A 24010-nucleotide genomic window follows, 5' to 3' on the forward strand; every position below is an offset into this window, starting at 1 on the left:
TCTCGGTTTGTTCTTTTCTTGCTCTTGATGCTTCAAATTCAGACTGTTAGCAATCATTCTTTTCTCTGTTCTTATCGTGGATATGATGATTACACATGACTGTATTTATGTTGTCTCCATAATTGGAAGTTTATTTGATAGATATCTGATGATTGCCTTGACCAGCTTTAACACATTGTATTATGTTCTAGTCCAACTTAGTTTCTAATACACATCGATAAGGTAGTTGTATCAATGCAATAATTACAACCAAAACAACTCCTAGATTATCCTTGCAGCTATGAGAACAAACGATCTGTCTTTGTAAGAGAAAAGAACACTGAAAATTGTTTTCTCTTCCCAACCTGGTTTCTCTTGCCCCCCAAAGTTCTCAACTCCACTCTTACCCCCAGTGTAACAGTAAGATATTTGCCCCAATGGGTTTGCCTGTATTTGTTTTCTATTTTAATTCTGCTAAATCAATCCCTTTTGCTTTGTAGTTTTTTTTTATATGTTATTAGGTTATTGCAGAACATTGATTCATGTTTGTTGAAATGAATTGCTTACTATGAGAATGCTTTAAAAAATGGTTTCCACAATCTTGTGCCAAATGCCAATACCTTTGGGCTGCTCATATTTGATTTGGTGTTGTTCACATGACAGATCACAGTAGCTCCTCTGACGTAGTTAGAACACAAACGCATCTATACAATTAGCATTAGCTTCTGCCTTCTGAAATAATTTTAAACTAAAGATGTGTTTCTTTTGACTAATGCACTTGGGAAGAAAAACCAATAATGGATAAAAATGCTACTCAAGTGGATTAGTTAGGCTATATGCATTTTCATGTTAATTGTTGTTAAATGGAGGCCATGGTGCTGTAGCGTAGTGGATTTCCTGCAAAACCCACACCTTTTAGCTATGGAAATTTGAGGTTTTGATAGAAGCCAGTTTTATTAAATGGGTTATGGATCCTATGTTTCTTTGAAATTACTTTTAAAAACTTAGCTATAAGCCTACATTTTGTTATTTTTTCACCTTGGCAATATTTATTCTTTTTCCAAAGGTCAACTAATAAATCCTTTAGGAGGCATTTGACCCAGTTCTTAAATCATTATAACTTTCGTACTTTACATCTTAGTAGTTGTAGAATCTAGAAGAACGAAAAGAAAGTGAGGACAGTGTACACCCCGAAGAATAGGGAGTATAAAACAGTTGGAAATTGGAATAGTTACTGTTGATTGGGAAGGAGTTGTTAGGTGGGTTGATTAGGCAGATGAAGTTGTAAACAATGGGGGATTTTTTATCTAAATAGTTGGGGGGACTATTGAGGGTAGAGAAAATAGGTAAGAAAAATAGGTTTTATGTCTAACTCAACCTAACAAAGTTTGTAAAGTGAAGTTTGTACTCATTTATAGAGGTGAGATCTCTAACACATTTTTCAGGACTGAACATCTCAAATATGGGATTGGAAAGTTGTGTGTGGCACATAGCTAGAATAGACTTTATTTTGGACATATATCTATAAGATGTAGGAATTTTAACACACTCCTTCAACTACTGAGAACGGTTGGTCATATTGTAGATATAGCAGATGATATAATAGGTCCAATCAACTTTATTAGAATATACTATGATACTGTATTTTAAACGTAATTTAACCTCACAAATGATTTTGAAGTGAGGTTTGAACTCACTTGTATATCCTAATTTAGTCATATCATATGGATCTCCAACTCGGAACATTTAGAGTTCAGTTTGGGAACTAAGGAAGTGTTTCAGTTGTCTTACAGATAACCTTTGTTTAAAAGAAAGCCATTCTTACCTTTAATCACTGTCTGTGTTTCAGTTAACCTTTACAGAATTGTGCTTTCTCCTTACTCTGCCATTGAGCTCTCATTCTAAGATCTAAGAATTGTGTTTGTAACAACTAGTGATTTCTTGTCTAGAAAGTTTTTGAATATTCTAGTGGTAAGATGGGACTGAAAGATTAATGATAAAAGTTATTCTGGTTCAAATATTCCCTATTGCTTCTAGTTTAATCGTGTTCGGTACTTGCTAATATTCGTTATAAAGTTATGGGACATTCTTCTACATTAATGAGCAATGGATGAACATTAAAGAATCATCGGGTATGCTATGTTGAAGGTTACTCAAATCAAATTCAGAGAGTTATCACTCTCTTGATAATAACAATATAAAATCCTTAAATGAAAGTAAGTAGCATCGTAAAATTTGAATTAGTTTAACAATCAACGAGATCTATGAGTAGTCTCTTCACATATGATTGATTCATGAAATGAGCAACTATACTTGAAACATATAAAAATCATTTATTCAGTTTGTCTAATTAAAGTTTTGAATTGGTCTTAACCTGATTGAAGTTGATTAAAGATAAAGTTTGCACATCCAACTAAATAATAGAATAAATAAAGAAAATAATTAAATGAATTTGCTCTTATGGACTTGGCAAAATATTAAAATAGTATATTTATTTTTAAATTTTACGTTTGTGTACTTTAAGAAAACATTTAAATAGATAAGTTGTGCTTAGAACAATTAATTTTCAGAAAGAATAGACATGCTTTGAAGCATGATTTTACTTTTTTCTTTTAATTTTTTTTTATCAAAATCGTGATTTTGTAACACAATCAGTTATCTATTTATTTTTTAAATTTTTTTGATAATTTAATGTGAATTTAAATAAGTCATAAAACTTTGGTCGAGTCATATATAACGACTCAATGGACAATTTTAACCTAATTTAAAATTAAGTATTTTTTAAAGATAATTCTGAATAAAATAAATAAATAAATAAATAAAATTCTTATTTCTTAATAATAAAATGTTCTTGTGATTTTGAAGGCCGGCAATTTAATTAGCTCCACTTTCTTGTCAGAATCTAATTGGATTTATGGTATTAGCTAAAGTGTTTCTGTGTTTCCCATGAATACATATCTAGTGATGTGACTCCTTCACAATTCAGATATATTAATAATAGATAAAAACCACTAAATTCTTTTGCTTCTTACATATGTAATAAATAAATAAATAAATATTATAATCATCACTATATAATCCAACTAAAAATATTTTCTATATATTTCTATACTATAACGTATTTTTTTTAGTTTAATTTTTAGACCATATAAATTGTGGTAAGAAAAATATATAAGTATAAATTTTTTTTTGGTGTTTTTGTTATTTAATAAATAAATTTTAAAGTGTTCGCCGTCAAATCTTAGGACTCAACCTTTAGAAATTAGAAAGAACGACAAAAACACTTTGCTGGATCGATATTGACGAAAGCTTAGAGAACGAATGAGATTAGATATTCCGATAGATAGTCCTATCCCTAAACAAAGATACTTATACGTATCATCCATACAATATTGTATTATAGTATTATAATTTTGATATTATTTATAAAATATTTTAACAATTTAAGTAAAACGGAATTTTATATTTTTTTAATCCATAATATATATATATATATATATTCTTAAAAAAAAAAAACCAAAACATGCTAAAATTTAATGTTCAGCTAAGTATTATTCCAAAAGTTAAATAACAGTTCCATTTGGAAATAAAATCTCTAACATATCAAAATTCATGATTCAAGGTTATTGTACCTAACTTGATTAAAATATTTTAAACAAGTTCTCATCTAATTTATTTAGAATAAATATATCACTATACAATGTATAAGACGCTGCATCTTTTTATTTATTTATTGTTTTAAGTTTCGTGACATCAAGATATACAACGACCTTCCTAATATCAATTTTAATAAATAATGATACTTCGACAATCTATTCCCATTATAATCTATGATTAAAATAAAAAAAAATTATTTTTTTCATTAATACAAATTTTAATAGGGTTTAGGGTTTAAAAAATAAAATTATAAATTAGTACAAATTATCAATATATCACTTCTACTCTCTACCTTCACACCTAATGGAAAGTTGAGTGTCAATTCCAAAGAAGCTCGAAAAGGAGCGTGGAGCGAGCGAAATGACGAAATCGCCCTCAGCAGCATGAATGATCTCATTCTCTGCATGCACTTGGCATGAACGCTGCACCTTCCAACACTCACCTCTCTCCTTCTTCTTAATTACCAACACCTCTTCATCAATCCCAAAACGCTCTTTCTCCAAACAATTTTTCATACAAAAATAAAATAAATAAATAAATCGTTTCTCGAGAATTGAGAAAAGCATGAACCAGATTCCGTGGGGAACCGTAGGGGTGGTGGTTGCGTGGTACAGTTCCAACATCGGCGTGCTCCTTCTCAACAAGTACTTGCTCAGCAGCTACGGCTTCCGGTTCCCGGTTTTCCTCACCACCTGTCACATGCTCTTGTGTTCGCTTCTCAGCTACGTTATCTCCGTGACGGACATGGTTCCGTTGCAGACCCTGCGCTCCCTCACTCAGTTCTGCAAGATCGTCGCTCTCAGCGTCGTTTTCTCCTTCTCCGTCGTTTGCGGCAACGTTTCGCTCCGGTTCATTCCGGTGTCGTTTAACCAGGCCATCGGCGCCACCACCCCCTTCTTCACCGCCGTTTTCGCCTACGCCGTCACCGCCAAGAGAGAAGCCTGGGTGACGTACGCCACGCTCTTGCCTGTTGTAACCGGGGTCGTCGTTGCCAGTGGGGTAATCGATTTTCCTCTTCGGTTTTTTATTTGTGTTTTGGATTTTGAATTCGATTCCTAACTTGTTGATTTAAAGTGTTCATTTATTCTGTTAAATTGTGGGATAGTTCAGAAAATGAGTAAAAACAGTTCAGAAGGGGAGATAAAAGTTTACCTATTGGTGTGAGAGAAATTTGACATTGCTTTAAATTGGAAAGATAAAATAGTGTGCATATATGTCTAAGTTCAGAGAAATTTTATGGGAGTTTGAGAAATTTAAGGGCTTAGATTCTGTAATGGAGAAATTTAAGGGCTTAGATTCTGTAATGGAGAAATTTTCGGTTTCTTCTGTATACCAGGTTAACAACTTTTTTCAATTTATTGGGCTAAAAAACTATTTGACCAAAAGACTCTTTGGTGAATAAATTATAGAAGAGTTTGAGAGTTTCAAGGGAAAATATAATAGAAAATTCTCGAAAACTCTAGATAATAAAATATTAAAGAAATAAATTGAAAGTTAAATAAATTTTATCCAAGAGAAATAAAAAGAAATAAGGAGAAAGTTTCACTGTGGATAGAACCGGAAAGATGACGTATAATGTTTTTACGTCTGGATTCTCAACATTTTCTGCCGCCATTTCTATTTCATTTCTGGCCTTGCAAATGAAGCTTTAGTTTCTATGTTTTCCTTTAATATTGGAGTTGGAACTTGGAAGTCAACAATTGGCATAACGCATGTAGCCTTATCTTGAATTCATGAACTAATATAAATTGAAAATGCTAATTTTTATTTTGTGTAGCTGTTTCCAATTTCCATGCGTATGTGTTCGTTTAAACAGAACAGAACATTTTGAAATTTCATTGATTGTATAGAACAAGCTTCGTGTGTATTGAGTTAAACATAGCTACGCTTTTGCATAAATCAGAAGGAGGAGTACTGAAGAGAATTTTATCCCTGTCTTTAAAAAATTCTGTTTTAGATTGAGGTGTTTGGAAAAGTAACGCACTGCTACTTTTCTATACGCATAACAACTACCAAGCTAATGGAAAATGAACTCTTATCCTCTCTTTTTCTTTGACCACGCTTTTTTTCTACAATTTACCTCCGAGTTCCAAAATGTTGTAAACTTTGCGGGTACCATTTGCATTATTAAAAACAATTGCTAACGTTACTTGTTTTCTAATTTCTCCAAGAATGAATTTCTTTACTCCCAATCTCACATTTAACACTTATCTTGCAGGGTGAACCAAGTTTTCATCTGTTTGGATTTGTAATATGTGTTTCATCGACTGCTGCCAGAGCATTTAAATCAGTGCTTCAAGATATTTTGTTGTCCTCAGAGGGGTAATGATTTTATCTGCTTTTTTCTTATTTTTGCTAGCTGATTAATACAAGGAACTTCTAGGTTCTGAACTGCTCCAAGTGCTGCTTTTCTATACTTCTGTTGTAAACCAACATAAAAACTACTTCGATGATTTTCAGAGAAAAGTTGAATTCTATGAACCTGCTGCTTTATATGGCACCTATAGCTGTGATGGTCTTACTTCCCGCGACATTGCTTATGGAGGGAAATGTGGTTGGGATCACAATAGATCTTGCCAAAAAGGATATAAGAATATTTTGGTATCTGCTTCTCAGTTCTTCTCTTGCATATTTTGTGAACCTGACTAATTTTTTGGTGACCAAACATACAAGTGCACTAACCCTTCAGGTATGTCCAAATGCAATACATCCTATATTTTTCTCGTGGAAATAACTTGACAGATTAAGAACTTTTTTAAACATATTACCTGCATTTCACATACTAAATTCAAAAATTGAAGCCAACAACATTTGTTGAGCATTCTTCTGAAAACGTTTCATTGCTCTGTATTTGAACAGACCACAAGAATTTAACTTCTAGTTTTCTTGGTATTTGGAAAAGAACCACTATATAATATATATGGTGTATATATATGGCATAAAGTGAATCTGGATGATGACACTGTTAAATCTTTCCAGGTTTTGGGGAATGCAAAGGGAGCAGTTGCTGTGGTTATCTCAATTTTGATATTCAAAAACCCCATTTCAATGGTTGGAATGTTTGGCTATGCACTCACTGTCATTGGAGTTATATTGTACAGTGAAACCAAGAAGAGGTATAGCAAAAATTAGTAAAATTAACTAGATTACTAAAAGCAGAGTGTGATTTACCAAAAGCGAGAGGACCAACAAGTTATGTATATAATGATGAGCTTGCAGCAACCATTTATTAAACATAAACACAATTTTTTTTCCACTCCATATTTCATTCATTGCAAGCATTGGGGGAGTGAGTTGTCACACTCCCCATAAACTTTTTTATGTGGACTTTGAGCTTGATGCCTAGTTAGACATTTTTAGTTTGTTTTGCTTTTAGTTCCTTCAATCACTGCAATTTCTTTTTTCACAACATTTAGAAAGGAACTCCAATAGTTTAGTCAGAGAGTACGTATATGCAAGTTTTATACTTATATTGTACTTATTAAATTTTGGGCAAATGTTAACAATAATTTCTTCCTAGTTTTGTACCAAAAAAACTGTTGTTTAACATTTTTCACACAAATTAAAAGAATTAATAAATACTGGTAAAAAATAGGGGTTATCCCATTTGTAGGTACACATCTTTTTATGATAATAAAGCACAAATGAATGTAGTTACATCTTTTATAAAACTATGAATAATTACTAAAATATAGAAAGTAAAATTATAATAAAATGTTTATTAAACTACTAAAAATTATTTATTAAACAGTTAAATTATTATTGATAATCATTACCATTATCTGTTATTTAGTTTAATAAGTAGAAACTGCTATCATAATTTAAGTGTATCTCTTTATTAATTTTTATTGATGACATTTACTTAAATAATTTTTATTAAAATAACTTCAATTTCAATAGATAAGTTATTTTATCTGCAACGTATATAAACATTGATGTAATTTACTTGAAAATAATTAGAAATACCAAAATTGTATTTCATTAAAAGCTGAAAAATTGTAACTATTTCGGGATCAAAATAAGATTTTAAGAGTATTGGCTATAATCAATAATCAAGATAAGATAGGAGTATCGGGCCTGTCGAGCCCAATTGTTGGCTGCTCTTGATTACTTCGCGAATGGATCGGACGGACAAAAAGAACCGTTGATTGATGTGGTGGACACTTTATAATGAGATTGACCGTGTAGTATTCTTTTCTTCTTCTTTTTTATAACTTTTATATTATTATACGGAATTTGTGAGATACAATTAATATTTTTTACTGTTTTAACTCAGGGAGAAATGAGTACTATTTAATTAAGGATAAATGAGATGGTGATTATTCTGTCATTTTCAATATAAATATCTATTTATATTATAGTTAATCAAAACATGGGAGCATTCTCTTAATCAAAACGATTTAATAGAATCATTATATGTTTAGCAATAATTAAGGAATAAATAGAAATCATTCATAAAAATTGATTTTATAAATTCCTTACACAATAGACCATATATCAAGAGAACGGAGATTGGATGTCTAATGTGAAGACCATGATCAGACCATTTAATGCATTGATGTTTTTGAGATTGTCTAACATTTTTCTCTTGAGGTCGTTTAGTAAGTTGAACATAATTGTGACCATCTAATAAGTATAATATAAAAAATAATTGTGACCATCTAACAAGTATAATATAAAGAATAATTGTGATCATCTAACAAGTATAATATAAAGAATAATTGTGACCATCTAACAAGTATAATATAAAGAGACCGCCTGACATGTTTAACATAGTAAGACCGTCTAGCACAGTGAGACCTTCTGATAGGTTAATTCGTGTAAGACTGTTTAGCATGTTAAAATTGTAGACTTTGACTTAACTCCTTTAAACATGTAACGAGCTTAACTATGAGGACCGACTAACAATTTTAATACTGCAATATTATCTAACAGGTTTAATCTCAATAGATCGTCTAATGTATTTCATTACAATTTTGCACATGAAGTAGCTTTGTTATCAGCTTTAACACACCTTATAGTATTTGTGTAATCAAAACCTTCATAGATGTGTTTATTCTCATAATATCGTCTAGTGAGGTATTACGTCGTCTAATAGTGATTAGATCGTTCAGTGCCTTAACAATGATCTCTTGGATGAAGAGCTAAAATTGCATTCTAGTCTAACTATTTGTCTAGTACGGTGTGCACCTCTAGCATGTTTTGGTTTAAAAGACGATGTAACTACGAAAATAAGTATTGTCAACTATCAAGGGTATTTTATAAAGTAGTAAAGGGTAATTAATGTTGCATGAGGTGCTTGAAACTCTATAAAAGTCTTTTGTGCCCCATAAAGCTTCGTGGAGAACAATGTCAGTATTCTTGTAGCAAACTATGAGATAGTGTTTATCCTTGTAATGGTTAAAATATGCAATCCCTCCCTGGTGAGCAAAACATGTGATATGTTGATTACATCATTAGACAATCTTTTGTTTTTGCCAAGAGTGACTAGGTTTAAAGAATATTCGGTTTTAGCAAGAGTGGTTGGATTCAAAGAATACTCGATTTTATCCAATAGTGGTTAAGTCAAAGAATGCTCAGTTTTAACTAATAGTGGATAGGTCCAAAGAATACTCAGTATTAGCCAAGAGTGATTGGGTCCAAAGAATACTAAGTTTTAGTCACGAGTGAGTGCAATTCAAACAATACTCAAGGGATTAACTAGGAGAGACTATGAGTCCAAACAATACTTAAGGAGTTAGTCATGAATGACTATGTGTACAATGAATACTCGCGTTGTATTTCACAAAATTAGTTTGTTTAATGAAACTCAATTTATTAATTGAAAATTTGATATAATATATCAGACAAACTAATATAAAAATATAGTGTATATTTCTTTTTTTTCTTTCTCTCTTTTACTTTATATATTGTTATCATTTGTACTAATTTAAAAGAAAATTTCACTAAAAAATCAAGTTAGAATTTTTTTTTAAACAAGTAAAAAAAATCATTAAATTTAAAGTTATCTTTGACATATCATCAAAGCGTCTAGTCACACAAACTATACTATAACTTTCAAATATCATACTTTATGAAAAAAGATTAAAAACATAATTTAACCTTCTATTTTTGTGTTTTTATTGTTTTCTACCATATCTTTTTGAAAACAAAACTATGATAACTATGATGTCACTAAATTTTAAAATAGATCATGGATGATTGGTTTTAACTAGTTTTTTTTTTTTCTAGCATGTGATTTTTAGGAATTCTAATTTTGATTTTGAAAATTTCTTATACATAAATTAAATTTAAATTGTTATAGAATGTTAGATAGACAAGAATAATGTTAGGTAGAGAAGAATAATGTTAGGTGATAGCATAAGAGACACATTAATTGTAGGTGTGTGATATTCATTGTCTCATTACAATTTTATATTCCAACTCATTCCTTATATTTGCTAAAGCATGATTTTAAGGATGAAGTTGTGCTTTGAAAATATGATTAATTATTCTAAATTGTATTTTCAATGTACAATTTTTCTTTTTAATTAAGTCGTACTTCATATGACTTAATTTTACTTTTTAAATTTGTTTTTTATTTGAGACAAACAACTTTTTTTATTTTGAAATATTTTTATTTATATAAAAATTAAAAGGAGAATTTTTTTTATAAGTTAAAGCATTAAAAACTTTTAATTTAATTTTAATTTATTAATCAAATTATTTAAAGAACATCTAAAAATAATAAAAAAAAGTTGGCTAATATAAAATTAAAAAAAGCATACAAAATTTAATCATTAATAAAATTATTAAAAAAGCATGTTAAAATAAAAACAATATTTGTATATAATAACTCCTAAGAACAGAAAAAATTAAAAAAGGGAAAGACGTCGTATATACAATTACGACTTCTACAAAAACAAATTTTTCTTATTTATTTTTTTATAAAAGTGGTAGTTAATACGACTTATTATTTATTTTTCATTTTTATGTTTTTATTATTTTTTATTATTTTTATATCCTTTAATGTTTTGATTAATGAATTTTTAAAACAATTTATACTTTTTAAATTTTTATATAAACATATTTCTTTATTTTGAGATGTTTTTTAAATAATTTAATTAACGAATTAAAACTAGAATTACAAATTTTTTTTTAATTTTTCTTTACTTTTTAAAACTATTTATGCCTTTTTATTTTTGTATAAATATTTTTTATTTTGATATTTTTTCTTAAATAATTTAATTAATAAAATTATATATATATGAAGTTTATTTCGTAAATATATAAATATGAATATTTTGAGAAAAAAAATGATAATATTTGAATATTTAAATTGCAATTTATTAATTAAATTATAAAAAAGTTAAAAATAAATAAATTAGTATCAAATAAACAAAATTTAAAAGTATAAAAATAAAAATTTTACATGTGAAATACGACTTAATAAAAAAATCATATATCTAAAATACGACTTCTATAAAATTTAATGCTGAAGTCAGAAGTAGTACTTAATTTTTTTTACTATGTTCTCTGTTTTGAAATAGATTTACTACTTGTGGTGAGCACAATATAGGATTTAAAACCTTATTTCTTTTTCGGGGTGAGAGACTATAATAACTTGTTGATTTGAAACTTATTAGTAAAAAATAACATAATTAATTATATTAAAATAACATAATTAATTATATTACATATGTAATTGATTATATTTTAAAACATTAACTATATCATTAATTGATTATGAAATGTATAATTAATTATATGCCTTTTTAAATTTGTTTTTTTTTTAAATTTTTATGTATGTCAAATAGGATCCGGATTAGGATGATAAATAAATCTGTTTTCATGAATATTATTTAAATTTTGTTTTAATTTTAATTAAAAAATTATATGAATTAGATATGAATATGACCTCATCTTCATCTTATCACACGTAGTTTCATGTTTTATTGGTTAAACACTTAATTAAAATTATAAATGTGAACAATTGGTTTCAAAAGAGAGATTGAATGGAGTATTGACTCAATTCGCAACGGATAAAGAACACACAAGAAAAGAGTCTAACATGAACATGAAGAACACATCACAACAAATTTTTATACTGGTTCACCCTAACTCTTAGGTCAGGTCTAATTCCCTATCAAACACACTGTTTAAGAGATTTCACTAATCAAACACTAATTACAACAAATTCACAAACCTCTGCATGTTATAACGAGTACACAAACATCTTTAGGTTATCCCGAGTACACTAACATCTCCAAGCTACCAGTTATAATCTTCGCCTAAGACTAAAATCTCTCCAGATACCAGAAAAACATTTTCAAGAATATCATAATCAAAATTCATGGGGTATAAATATGAAAACACAAATATAATTAAAAAAAATAATAAAAGAATGATGAAAGCACAGAGGTAATTTTTGAAAAATGTGACATAAATAGAAAAAACAAAGTATTTTTTATATTTATTTGTATAAATTACTTCATTTATAGAAGAAGAAGAAATAAAATATTTCTCCATAAACTAAAATTAGAATATGTATAAACTAATTTGCAGTTATTTTTTTCATTTTTAATATTTTTATTTATAACTTGTATTTAAATTAACAAAAACCTCACTTTAAAAATTAAGTCTAAGTATTTTAATTACATTCAAAACCCTTAATTAATTCAATTAAACCCTAGGTGAATGAATAATACGTTCTTATCGAAATTAGACCTCACCCCATTCTGACTCAGCCTACAGTCATTGGAGATGAAAATTGACAACATTAAAGACTCAGAGAGAGAAGAATTTTTTTGCAGCAGAATAAATCAGAATTCAAACACCAAAATTTGTGAACACTTTTCCATACAGAGGAACCAAGTTTGATCTGAGTCTTTTCAAAAGGGATCAAAGGAAAGGACCCAAATTTGCATACGCAACGTTTGGTTCCTTTCCCAGGACAAACAAAACACAATGGTAGCAGATTCTAAGTCCAAATCCGACCTCTCCTTCGGCAAAACCTTTGCCAGCAGTGCTTTTTCTGCATGTTTCGCTGAGGTCATAACCAATACTATCTGGGTTTTTCTCTTTTTCATTTTCTGTTTCTGGGGATTTTTTCTTTTTCCATGATCTTATGAAAGATGCATCCTTTATGTTAATGGCATGCAGTAGTAGTAGTAATGGATCTGATTTGTTGGTGGGTTTCTTATTATTGAGTGTTTTTTTTTTTCTTTTGCTGTCTAACAAACCGTGGTTGGTGATTGATGATCAAGTATATGTTTTTTTGTGAACTTGGAGTTCCTTTGAGTTGGTTGATGATTGTCTAACTGTCTTTACCGATATACAATTTTCAATTTGTGTCTACCAGTATTAGTGTATGTTGGGTGATGGTTTGCCAACTACTTTTTGGATAATAGTGATGTTATGAAATTGGTTTTTGGTTAAATGTGAATTTGAAGGGATTATGTTTTTGAAATTTTCATCTAAAAGAATTAAGCTTGTACTGCTAGTCAATGGTGGTCTCTGTGGATTTTGACTGCTGTCAAATGATGGAATGCATGCCTTCCAAGGTGTTTGTTTTTCAGGGATCAACATGAATGAGAGCTGTTCCCTCCTTGATGACTTGTATGTCCACAAAATGTTTGGATTGGAAACAGTGATAAAGTTTTGATGTTTTCTTATCAATGTAATCGAATGGAACAAGTTGGAATGGGCAGAAAAGGGAAGGAGTATAATAAATAGTACTAATTTTCCTCATGGTTTTGAAGACTAATAATGGAATGGTGTTCCATTACCCTTGAGTTTGCTCCATTTCAGTATTCCACCTATTGAATTTGTTTCCTTTCCAATTCGTTTTTAAACTCCTAAAGAAGAAACTTGTTTTTGTTCCCTCGTTCCAATTCTGGGATCCAAAGACCATTCATATCTAGCTGTTTTGTGTTAGAACTTTGGTAGCACAAAACAATTACGTAGTTTTAAAATTGAATAATTTTCTGAATTATCTCGTGTGTGAAACATCTTTTGCATTATTTGAGGTTCACATGTGAACAGTGTGTCAAACATGTTTTGCATTATTTGAGGTTTACATGTGACAGTCTTGTTCACATATGTTGATTTTGATCCTGAGTTGCTATCAAGATTGATTTGGCTTGTTATATATTCGTAACTCATTTTTTAGTATTTTTTTTGCATTCTGTTCATTCGCTCTTACTGTTATACAAAGTATTCAATTAATTGCAGTTATTTGCTGAGATTTGTCAATAATTCTGGTAATTGAAATAGGTGTGTACTATTCCATTGGACACTGCCAAAGTTAGGCTTCAGCTTCAAAAACAAGCTGCAACTGGTGATGTAATCTCCTTACCTAAATATAAGGGTATGCTGGGAACAGTTGGTACCATTGCGAGGGAAGAAGGTCTTTCAGCACTCTGGAAGGGAATTGTGCCAGGGTTACATCGTCAGTGTTTGTACGGTGGTTTAAGAATTGGGTTATATGAGCCTGTGAGTTTTGAATCTTGTCGCCAAAATTTGTTTGTTTGTTTTAGTTTATATCTATGTTTTGTTGTGTTATCTTAGGTTGTAAATAGCATTGGTTGTTTACAGGTGAAGTCTTTGTATGTGGGGAAGGACCATGTTGGAGACGTTCCATTGTCAAAGAAAATTCTTGCAGCATTCACAACTGGTAAACCTCAATTCTGGAAATTGTAGGAATAATTTGTATAAGTGCTATTTTAGCATGAATTTGTGTTATTCCTGTATAAATACTCATCATATAAACCAATTATGAACTTCTGCAATTTTTCTTGATAACAGGTGCTGTGGGAATTGCTGTGGCAAATCCAACTGATCTTGTCAAAGTTAGACTTCAAGCAGAAGGAAAACTACCTCCTGGTGTTCCCAGGCGCTACTCTGGATCTTTAAATGCTTATTCAACAATTGTGAGACAGGTCTGTGCTAACCAGTATAATTTATCCAAGTGAAAAATGTATCTGGTTCATTTTACTTTGTGAATATTTCTGACCTAAATCGATATAACACACAGGAAGGAGTTGGGGCTCTTTGGACTGGACTTGGCCCCAATATAGCAAGAAATGGTATCATCAATGCTGCTGAACTAGCCAGCTATGATCAAGTGAAACAGGTAATTTCTAAGTGACTGGAGACTAGCACTATGGAGCAAAATTTTCTCCTTCTCTACTTTTTCTAATAACTATGTTTTTTTTGTGCAGACTATTTTGAAAATTCCAGGTTTCACTGACAATGTTGTAACTCATCTCCTTGCTGGTCTTGGGGCAGGGTTTTTTGCTGTCTGTATTGGCTCCCCAGTAGATGTGGTAATGTTTTAGAATCTACCATTGAATATCTGCAATTGTTTTGGTTTTCGATTTTTAGTGCATCCACATTTTATACGTGGTGGTTAATAGTTCTTTCAATTTTATATGAATTTTGCACTTGATATTCCATGTTCCGCCAAGATGAACTATGAATCCCTGCATGGTAGAAGTAGTAAACTTTTAAAGCTTATTTGAAATTGGTTGACAGCTGATCTTTTTAAGGTCCATTGGGGGTGGATGTGTATAAATTTTGTTTTTCAATTTGGTTGTGAGGTGAACAAGTGAGAGCTTCTTTCATGCTTATCGGTTGCATTAATTTTGTTGTCCTATCTTCATTCTTGTGTTTGTGCAGGTTAAGTCAAGAATGATGGGAGATTCTAGTTACAAGAACACCCTTGATTGTTTTATCAAAACATTAAAGAATGATGTAAGTTGCTTTCCACTCTTTACTTTACCACTTCTAGTTATCATATATTAAGGCATTCTCATTTCCTACCATAGCTTATATGCTCTCAAACCTCATTGACTTGCTTCATTATAATGTAACATAATCTTCTTTTCCTCTCTCTCTCTCTCTCTCTCTGAGTATATGTGTTTTTTAGCCTTAAATTTGGTCAAACAAGGAGTTGTATTGTAAGGTACCCTTCATCAAAACTGGTATGTCTATGTAATCTGATGTTTTTTTTTTTCAGGGACCCATGGCCTTTTACAAAGGGTTCCTCCCAAATTTTGGACGGCTAGGATCTTGGAATGTGATCATGTTTCTAACCTTAGAACAGGTATAACTTGTTCTTCTTATTTTTCTTTTCTAGAAGTGTTTCTATAGAGATTTTTCCAAGTAGATTAATTGATTTGAGCCTCTTACATGCACTCCAAAGATTGTTTATCTTCTGAGTTCCAACTCTTGAATTTGTGCTCACTTATACCTTTTTCCTATGACAGACTAAAAAGTTCATCAAAAATTTAGAGTCACCCTGAGCTGAGTTACCTTGAGAATTTTCTAAGCGGCTTATTGCAACTGCGAATGCAGTGGAAATTGTAGAAATAAAGCTTTCTCTTCATTCTGCAAACTGATGGAATGTGGTAAAGAATTTTTTCAGGGAGGAAATTTTTACAAGATATGTTGTTATTCATATATACTAGCAGATTTTAGCACTTTCCATTTATTATGAACCATGATTGGATTTAAACAGAACATAGCCCTTGATCACTACCATTGTCTTAAGATGGTGGCAATTATTGTTGTAGTATCAAATTTTAAGCCATTGATGCAGGAACTTTGTTTTCTGTATGCAAGGCAAAATATTATAGCACCTCTAATAGCAGTGTTTATGATTCTTTAGCAACTTGAAAATAATATTGGAGCAAATTATTCTTTTTCATAAAAGTTGTGCATACACAAACAGCAACAATCAAGATTGCTTTAAAATATTTTTTTCTGGTAAAAAAAAGGATTTTGCACGAAACAAAATGTGAAGAACTTCCATTTTTGGTGGCATTGAGTTGATATTTTATCATATTTGTTATCTGTCACTGTTTCACATGAAATTTAGAGGATAATAGTTCCTATCAAATCAAACCTTTATGCCACTATACACGTTTTTCAATTTTATTCTTTATAATATTAAAATATAACAAATTTAATAATTATTTATTTTAAATTGATAATTTGAGTTTTACAAAATTTTGAAAATTTTGAATTTAAAAATAAACAAATACAATTTCTTACAATTTTACCTTTTAAATAACAATTTTTAAAAAAAAAAATTCAAATAATTTTTTCAATAAAAAAACCACCTACACAATAAATTATAGTCTCAAGCATCTCTTTTACATTAAAGTTGTCATGTCATTCTTCTTACTTTATCTTATGTCATAAGGGTAAAAAAATCTTTTTACTTTATCTTATCATGGGTTCACAAAATTTGTGAAAGAATTGGGCTTAGCCCACTTGTTTATATTGTTTTCAATTGAGACCAAACAATGTTGTAATACACAATTTTGTTATTTTAACCCATTTATTAAACTCAAAATATTGTATTTCAATAAAAAAAATCAAATGAACTTTAATATATTCTAGCATCTATTACTATAGATTATTGCTGGTTTATCTTCATTTTCATTTTTTTAACTTTTAGAATAAAAGTTTCAATAATAAATTTTGATAGTGATGAATTTTGCAACGAAATTACTGAAAAAATTCAAAATTAATGAGAATTTTAGTTGAGATATTTTTATTAATTAAATTCATACTTAAAATCAATTATGAAACAAAGTTTATTGTAAACTAGTAGTTGTAAATCGAATGAATAATTTTTATTGAAGTTTTAAAGTGTTTTTAAGAATCAACTAAATTAGTTGACCAAAGACTTAATTACAATTATTAAAAGAGACTAAACTATAATTATTAAAAAATTTAAGGACTAAGTTGAAAAATAATAATAAAATAATTAAGAACTAATTTGAAATTATTGAAAATTTTAGGGTCAATTTATAATTTTAAGAAAATTTAGGGATTTATATGCAGTTATGAAAATATTTTTGGAGTTAATAGAAAACACTTAGTTTCGATCTTAAAGGATGTAAATTAAATATTTAAGTAAAGAAGAAAGTTAAACATAAGTAATATTTAATTTTACTTTCTATATTATGTACATAAAAAATAGAGTATAACATGGTCATTGTGGGGTGTAAATCGGTAATATTGGTAGATGCTTTGGCGAATCAGACTATGTATTGTTATAACAACTCAATATCTCCTTTTATGATTTTGCATAGAAATGTCGAGGTTGCGACCATGGGTTTGCAATTGACAAACCCGACTGAGAACCTTGCACAAAAGGTGTCAAATGAGTTAATGAAATTCTGAGAAAGAGAGCAATATCACTCCAAGGTTGGTCCCTTAAGAGTAGTGGAAAACAGCCTACAATGTACTACCAGGTCTCGGAAAAGAGATTAGCCTAGGTTAGATAAGTCTTGATATACACTTCAATATCATATGAGTCATCATATTTTTCAACACAAGGACACTACCATTTATTGGGAAGTTTTCATGACATCTAGCGTGAAGGGATGAAAATTAACGAGGTTCAATCGCATCTTTGCATTAAACCAAGGCAGTTGGCTCAAATTTAAAGGACATCTACTGATCATAAACTTGTGATTCCATTTCTGTCGTGGAACCTTGAATCCAACTTAAATGTCATGTTAAGTTGTTGGTTCTGGCACCGGCTCGGGACTGACTCAAATTTGATTTGTTGTGTCCATGAGTCGATAGCTACTTTCGGACCTAGTATCATGCATTGGTTGGTCCACATGTTCCTTGTGCTTATTGGCTAGGAGCAGATAGACTTAGTAACCTGCTCAATAAGCCAAGCTCGTGCTTGCAAATTCTGCTTTGATCGATGTGTGGTTCAATCTTGGTGTAATATGATGAGTTGCTTGTGGAAGGCTTGCAACTCGACATGGTGATGATTCCACAATTTTTATTTGTTTTCCATGTTAGTTATAACATGTAGGATTTTTTCTTCATTTTTCCGAAGGATATTCTCCATATGAGATTTGAGGGCATCAAGGGTTGATGGATCCATCCCACGATATGATGATGCTAATGTTATAATCCTGCTTCTAGTACGTATCACAAGATTTGTGGTTTAAGAATAGTTTTACCCAGATCCCATAATGAGTGTCAAATGTTTGTAACGAGATTGAGCGAGAACCATCTAAGGTGGATTATGGAGGCTTTAAGCTGAAAGTCGAGTTGAATCCTCTAAAGAATGGTTATCGAGCTTGTTGAGAAATACCAAGTGGAGTTCTACATGCAAAAAATTATTTGACACTCAAGTTAGTTAGAGTTAGAAGAGTTTTAAAAATAGTAGTATATAGGTAAAGAGGGAGAGAGTTAAGTAAGTAGTCCTATAAGATCAAGTATATATTTATAGACCTTTAGGTTTAGGTTAAAATATCTAGAGATACTTGAGATAAGTAGGTTATTAAATATTTTTCATTAATCGATTACAACCACATTTGCTATGTATATCTGAATTAGACAGATTGTAGATGTATTATGTATAAGTAGTATATCTTCAAATATTATAAAATTATGTGAATATTTCAGAGATAAATAGTGTATTTGTGAATGTTCTAAAATACTTAATAGAATAAATCTACTTTTTAATATTTTTAATAAGTAATTAATTGAAAATACTATATAAATATGAAACGTATTTATGTATGTTTTTAGAAGGTATTGGATATTTGGAGGCATATAAATATGACTTGCACAAATAGAGCAATAACTAATATATTTTTTATTCCAAATTATTACTGTATTAAAAAAATAAAGTTTGAGAAAAATCACGTATATTAAACCTCATTTTATTTCTCTTTATTCAAACATTTCTTAAAACATCTCTATGTAGAACCATGATTAAATTATAATATAAGACATATATCTTACACAACATACTCATTAGAGTATATGCTCATGTCATTAAATTTAAAGTCTTAAATTTTAAATAAGACAATCTAAGGACGAAAAATTATGTTCTAAATTTTAGAAAGTTATTAATGTATAAGTTTTATAAAAGTTTTGAAGTAAAATAAAACCCACCCTTTCATTATCACTTTATAAGCCTCTATAATTAATAATTCATTCAAGAGTTTTTTAAGTATTCTTTTGCTAATATTTTTCATGTCATATTTAAGATTTCTTTTTTCCCTCTTTTCAGTCCAATAGTAAACTCTATATAAACTCATCTTTCTTTTTAATTTTTGTTGTTTATGAAAAAGAAAAAGTTTTATTTATAATATTCCATTACAAATAGACTTTATGATGTCCAACTCAAATCACAAACACAAGTAATACCAATTTTCAAACTTACAAAATGCAAAGGAAAATTACTCTTCCAATCTTCTCACCTTCATATCATTTTTTTCAATTTAAGATTTTTTTCAACACATTTTTTAATTCAAATATATTATATAAATATTAAAAAATTATATCATACTAAACTGGTAAAGAAAAAACTAAATTTTTTTAAAATTTTGAAATAAGTTATACTTTTTTTATACACATAGACTCAATTCAAGATGTTTCTTTCTAAACCCGTCAAATTTCTCCTTGCACCCCATCAAATTAGGTATAATGACCAAAATGCCTCATATATCACTCCAGAAAACTCTTTCCAAAATATACTCTGAAATATTTATTCCAGAAAACACATTCCAAAACGTATATTATATGCTTCGAAAAGTTTGTTCTAAAAAACGTTACGTTTTCCAAAAATTTATTTTATGAATTCCATAAAGTAGGTTTTGAAAACATTTCAGAAAAAGTAATTTAAAAGTCATTTTTAAAAGGAGTAAAACAGTTTTTTTCAAATTTGAAAATTGATTAAATATGGAAAAATTTGTTGGTGTTGAGGTGCACGATGAAACACCCTATCAGATTTGAGGAAATCAACCCGGGTAAAACACCCTATTGGTGTTTGACGAAAAGCTTAGCTGAGTATTCCCTATTATAGTTCCATGGGAAATTTTTACAAAATTAGACAAAATATTACTTAAGTGTGCTAAATTGTTGAGTTGAGAGTGAATAACTTGTGCAAATCTTGCAAAAATCTACAAGTAAGTGCAATGGTAGTTGTAGCTATATTACATGCAAATACTTGCTATGAACACAATTTTATCTTAGGGATAATTGATAGCAGAACCTATATGTTATCTCTGTTGGCCCTAAGAAGAAATCTTAAATACTTACATGAAAAGTCCAACTTAAAAGGTTCTTCATTATGTACCAAAAATGAGATCCATCATTGAAGATGGAAAATGCAAAAGGAAGACTTTCATTTTGGGGATAGATGATCACTATTGTCCCTCAAACTCACAATTTAAATCTCACCAGTGATCCTGTAAGAAAAGTTGTTGGAGAGTATAACAGAAGAAATTAACAAAATGCCTGTGAGAAAAAACAAACTCAGCTCAGCTTTTTCTTCTCCAGAATCCAGTTGTGGACTCTGCTAACATATTTCTCATTTATTTTCACATGTAAAAAGCACAGATTTTTGTAACCCTTCAAAATATACATGTCTATGTATTCTTCATATCTTTCATAGATTGCTGGTACTGTAAGAACAATAAAAAGACCTGCCACAACCAAACCACAGCAACAAAGTCATTTCTATTCATTTACTACTTATTTTTCAAAAACTGGAGATTAATCAACACTCTGTTGAATCTATTTTATGATGCTCAGAAACTTACTGGTATATGCCAGGGTAAGGAAATCAGTGAAGCCACCAACAATAGAAATTAGCCAGAGGTATGCAGCTACTTTCAGGAACAGCCTTGAATCTTTACCAAGGGCAATATCTTGAGAAACTGATAACAAATCATTAACTCTTGTGCGGATAAAAGTTGTAACTTCGTTCGCCATTTCCTCTGACAGGTGCAACTGTGGTAGAGGTGGTGCAGGTCTGTCAAAAGAAAAATAACAGTTTAACCTGCTTTTGTACCTTCTTTTGTTGCATTTAATCACTATGAAATTTTACTGACACAAATTACTGAAAAATGACATGTTTGATTTAGTGTTTGAAGTATCAGATCCACGTTTTGGATATGAAAAATGGAAGTTATTATAAATAGTTTCAATTTGAATGTGAATCATGAATCTCCATTTGACTTGATCTGACACGAAATACACAATGATGAATATTGTGAGGTGTGTCTAAACTACAACATCTTGTTCAAAGGAAGGAACCAACCTAGACTTTCAAATGATTGACTACATTACATATTTCAACCAACTCATCTACACTTAGCCAATATGTTGTTAACTGCACTTTATTAGTTCAAAGAGTACTTTTCATCATAGGCATTGAGATACAAAATAAGGTACCTAATATACCCCATTTCAGCACCAAAATGAACTTTAAAAAAATGGATCTAAGATCGGTACACTCAAAGACTATGCAACACATCTTCTGCATTACAAATAGTTGCCAACAATGGAGACAAGTCCCAATTTCATCTGTGCACTGATAAAAGATTTTAAGGATGCACCTTTCATCACTCAGAATTAAAAAAAAATGCAACAAATATACAATGGGGACAACTTTTTCCTACAAAGGTATCTTTTGGAGAAAAACTTGCAACTGCAACTGTAGATTTCATGAATCAAATAAATCACAAAATCCTCCTCAATATCAGCAACAAAACTCAGGGTTCTCAAGAATGATTAATGAAAATTTAGAAATGGTTTTCAATAGGCCCAAACATATCCACAACTGCTGATAAACTGTGACCCCTCCAACGTACAAGAAAAGTTAAGAACATTAAGATACAAAAGTGTTCTGCACAGACAAACATACATCACCATATTATACATAGCATCTAGTTTTCAAACAATTTTTCATATTTCTTAAAACTACAGCAGCTCAGTTACAGCATACATGTTATACCATTTCAACCACTGAAACATACCAGCATTTATCTTTCAAATGCCTCGAACCATATAAATTAAAAATAATACTTTGAAGACAAAACAATTCCAGATTAGAACAAATAATCAGAATTTGAGGTATCAATGTTCTACAAATGCTTTTACATTCTATCACATTTCAGAGTAAGCACACACAAGAAGATCCATGGCAAGAACATTCAGAGAGATAATTTGTATAACTGTTACCTGTTGAGAATCGCAGCTGACTTGGCCCAAAGGAAAAGAATGACAATGAGGAGGAGGAAAACATTGGAAACAAGAGACAGAAGTGTATAACCAGATCTTTCAAACACAACCCAAACAGCTAGTGTGACCAACAATATCCCCATGGTTAGGTTCTTCCGTCTCCACAGTATTAAATCTGCAACTGCATTGAAGCATGGCATTGATTCAGCAAAGATTCAAAGATCATGATCAGTTATCAATTCCCATTTACCAAAAATGAAAACAAACAGGGCCCAGGCACAGCCCTTATATCTATGCCACTGTTGAATCAAAAAGCACCAAAATGAACATAAACAAACAACACCAAGGAGATAAAAACAAAAGATTGAGATACACTGATCAACAAAAATCACCAATAAAGCTGAGACATTGAATAAAAATTAATCAGAAAAGAAAACTACACCTTGACCACCACCAAGGATCTCATGGAGAGTTCTTTGCCGGTTGAACAACCGATCTGAGGAACCCATTTGGGGGAGAAGCCAAAGTAAGAAACTTGAGCCCAGGAAGGGATCTGTGAGCAAAAAAGGAGAGAGCTTTGAGATGATCCAGGAAAAGAAAAAGCAGGGAGCAACAACTATGTGGAACTTTTATAGTTTTATTCAATTTTTCACCTTACCTATAGGTACACACTTTTTTGAATTTTATTGAGAGAGTGGACCCAAAATTATGTGTTTTGTAAGGATGATGGGAAATGGAAGCTGGGAAGTGGTGTCTGAGATTACAGCCTAAAAGTGAAGTGCCATTTTTTGCTTTTGAGTCTCACATCAGAGTGTTCCACTACTTCCTACACCACCCCAATCATCTACACAACAACTACAAAACACAAAAAAGAAAAAAAGAAAAGAAAGAAGAAAAGAAAAGATGATGATGGGTGTTGATCTCATTCACATTCCACAGTGAAGTTACCGTCTTTCTTGTTCACCGCCCACCCAATCAATCCATTTCGACCGAACCATTTCTTGTCCTGTTCACTGTACTTCTTCCCTCTCTCTCTCTCCTAAACGTGCCAGATACGAAAATCACACTTTGAGCAATTTTTTTATCAAAAATGGGATAATTTTTGCTGTATTTTTTTATTGAAATTGAGTTATTTTTAGAAAAATAAGCTACATAAACCTCTTCTAAATATTCTTTTGAATTATAAACGATTAGGTGAATTATGAACTATGTAGAACAGGCATACTCATACAACACACGGATATAAATATGGATACGGACACGAAGATAGGTATAACTTCTAAACTTCTAAAAAGTAGGACATGAGGATACGGATCTATATATTATATAATTATAAATTATATAAATTGATAATAAATATTTATATGCACAAGTATGTTCC

The 24010-nt window shown here is 30.4% G+C and overlaps 3 protein-coding genes across 4 annotated transcripts; 2 read left to right on the forward strand and 1 right to left on the reverse strand.

The window, feature by feature from the left end:
* The first annotated feature begins 4059 nt into the window (after positions 1-4059).
* On the forward strand, positions 4060-7011 carry LOC137819658 (probable sugar phosphate/phosphate translocator At3g11320). Its single transcript, XM_068623560.1, has 4 exons — positions 4060-4635; positions 5855-5958; positions 6097-6325; positions 6616-7011. Exons 1-4 carry the CDS (start codon positions 4201-4203, stop codon positions 6766-6768), a joined length of 921 nt encoding a protein of 306 aa, XP_068479661.1. The 5' UTR covers positions 4060-4200; the 3' UTR covers positions 6769-7011.
* Positions 7012-12316: 5305 nt separating this feature from the next.
* On the forward strand, positions 12317-16277 carry LOC137818520 (mitochondrial uncoupling protein 1). The gene is made up of 9 exons (XM_068621992.1): positions 12317-12666; positions 13891-14109; positions 14212-14290; positions 14422-14555; positions 14651-14749; positions 14838-14942; positions 15295-15369; positions 15635-15721; positions 15885-16277. The coding sequence occupies exons 1-9, from the start codon at positions 12583-12585 to the stop codon at positions 15918-15920; spliced, it is 918 nt and encodes a 305-aa protein (XP_068478093.1). The 5' UTR covers positions 12317-12582; the 3' UTR covers positions 15921-16277.
* Positions 16278-20509: 4232 nt separating this feature from the next.
* Positions 20510-23692, reverse strand: LOC137818687 (reticulon-like protein B12). Of its 2 annotated transcripts, none has more exons than XM_068622248.1 (5): positions 23288-23692; positions 23072-23182; positions 22630-22810; positions 21207-21418; positions 20510-21089 (listed from the first exon to the last, which is right to left on the reverse strand). In XM_068622248.1, exons 2-5 carry the CDS (start codon positions 23136-23138, stop codon positions 20920-20922), a joined length of 630 nt encoding a protein of 209 aa, XP_068478349.1. In that variant the 5' UTR covers positions 23139-23182; positions 23288-23692; the 3' UTR covers positions 20510-20919. The 2 variants fall into 2 exon arrangements, with proteins under 2 accessions (XP_068478349.1, XP_068478350.1); XM_068622249.1 differs by having other exon boundaries at positions 23283-23664.
* Between the last annotated feature and the right edge of the window lie 318 nt (positions 23693-24010).

Source organism: Phaseolus vulgaris, chromosome 10, assembly GCF_000499845.2.
Source record: "Phaseolus vulgaris cultivar G19833 chromosome 10, P. vulgaris v2.0, whole genome shotgun sequence".
Classification (NCBI taxonomy): Eukaryota; Viridiplantae; Streptophyta; class Magnoliopsida; order Fabales; family Fabaceae; genus Phaseolus; species Phaseolus vulgaris.

Excerpts from the sequence above, each read along its gene's own strand:
- LOC137819658 (XM_068623560.1), top strand. The coding sequence starts at position 4,201 with ATGAACCAGATTCCGTGGGGAACCGTAGGGGTGGTGGTTGCGTGGTAC. Across the intron at positions 4,636-5,854 it reads GGGTCGTCGTTGCCAGTGGG|GGTGAACCAAGTTTTCATCT; the intron begins GTAATCGATTTT and ends CTTATCTTGCAG. Across the intron at positions 5,959-6,096 it reads ATTTTGTTGTCCTCAGAGGG|AGAAAAGTTGAATTCTATGA; the intron begins GTAATGATTTTA and ends GATGATTTTCAG.
- LOC137818687 (XM_068622248.1), bottom strand. The coding sequence starts at position 23,138 with ATGGGTTCCTCAGATCGGTTGTTCAACCGGCAAAGAACTCTCCATGAG. Across the intron at positions 22,811-23,071 it reads GATCCTTGGTGGTGGTCAAG|TTGCAGATTTAATACTGTGG; the intron begins GTGTAGTTTTCT and ends GCTTCAATGCAG. Across the intron at positions 21,090-21,206 it reads CCTTACCCTGGCATATACCA|GTCTTTTTATTGTTCTTACA; the intron begins GTAAGTTTCTGA and ends TGGTTGTGGCAG.
- LOC137818520 (XM_068621992.1), top strand. The coding sequence starts at position 12,583 with ATGGTAGCAGATTCTAAGTCCAAATCCGACCTCTCCTTCGGCAAAACC. Across the intron at positions 14,291-14,421 it reads TCTTGCAGCATTCACAACTG|GTGCTGTGGGAATTGCTGTG; the intron begins GTAAACCTCAAT and ends TCTTGATAACAG. Across the intron at positions 14,943-15,294 it reads TTGGCTCCCCAGTAGATGTG|GTTAAGTCAAGAATGATGGG; the intron begins GTAATGTTTTAG and ends GTGTTTGTGCAG.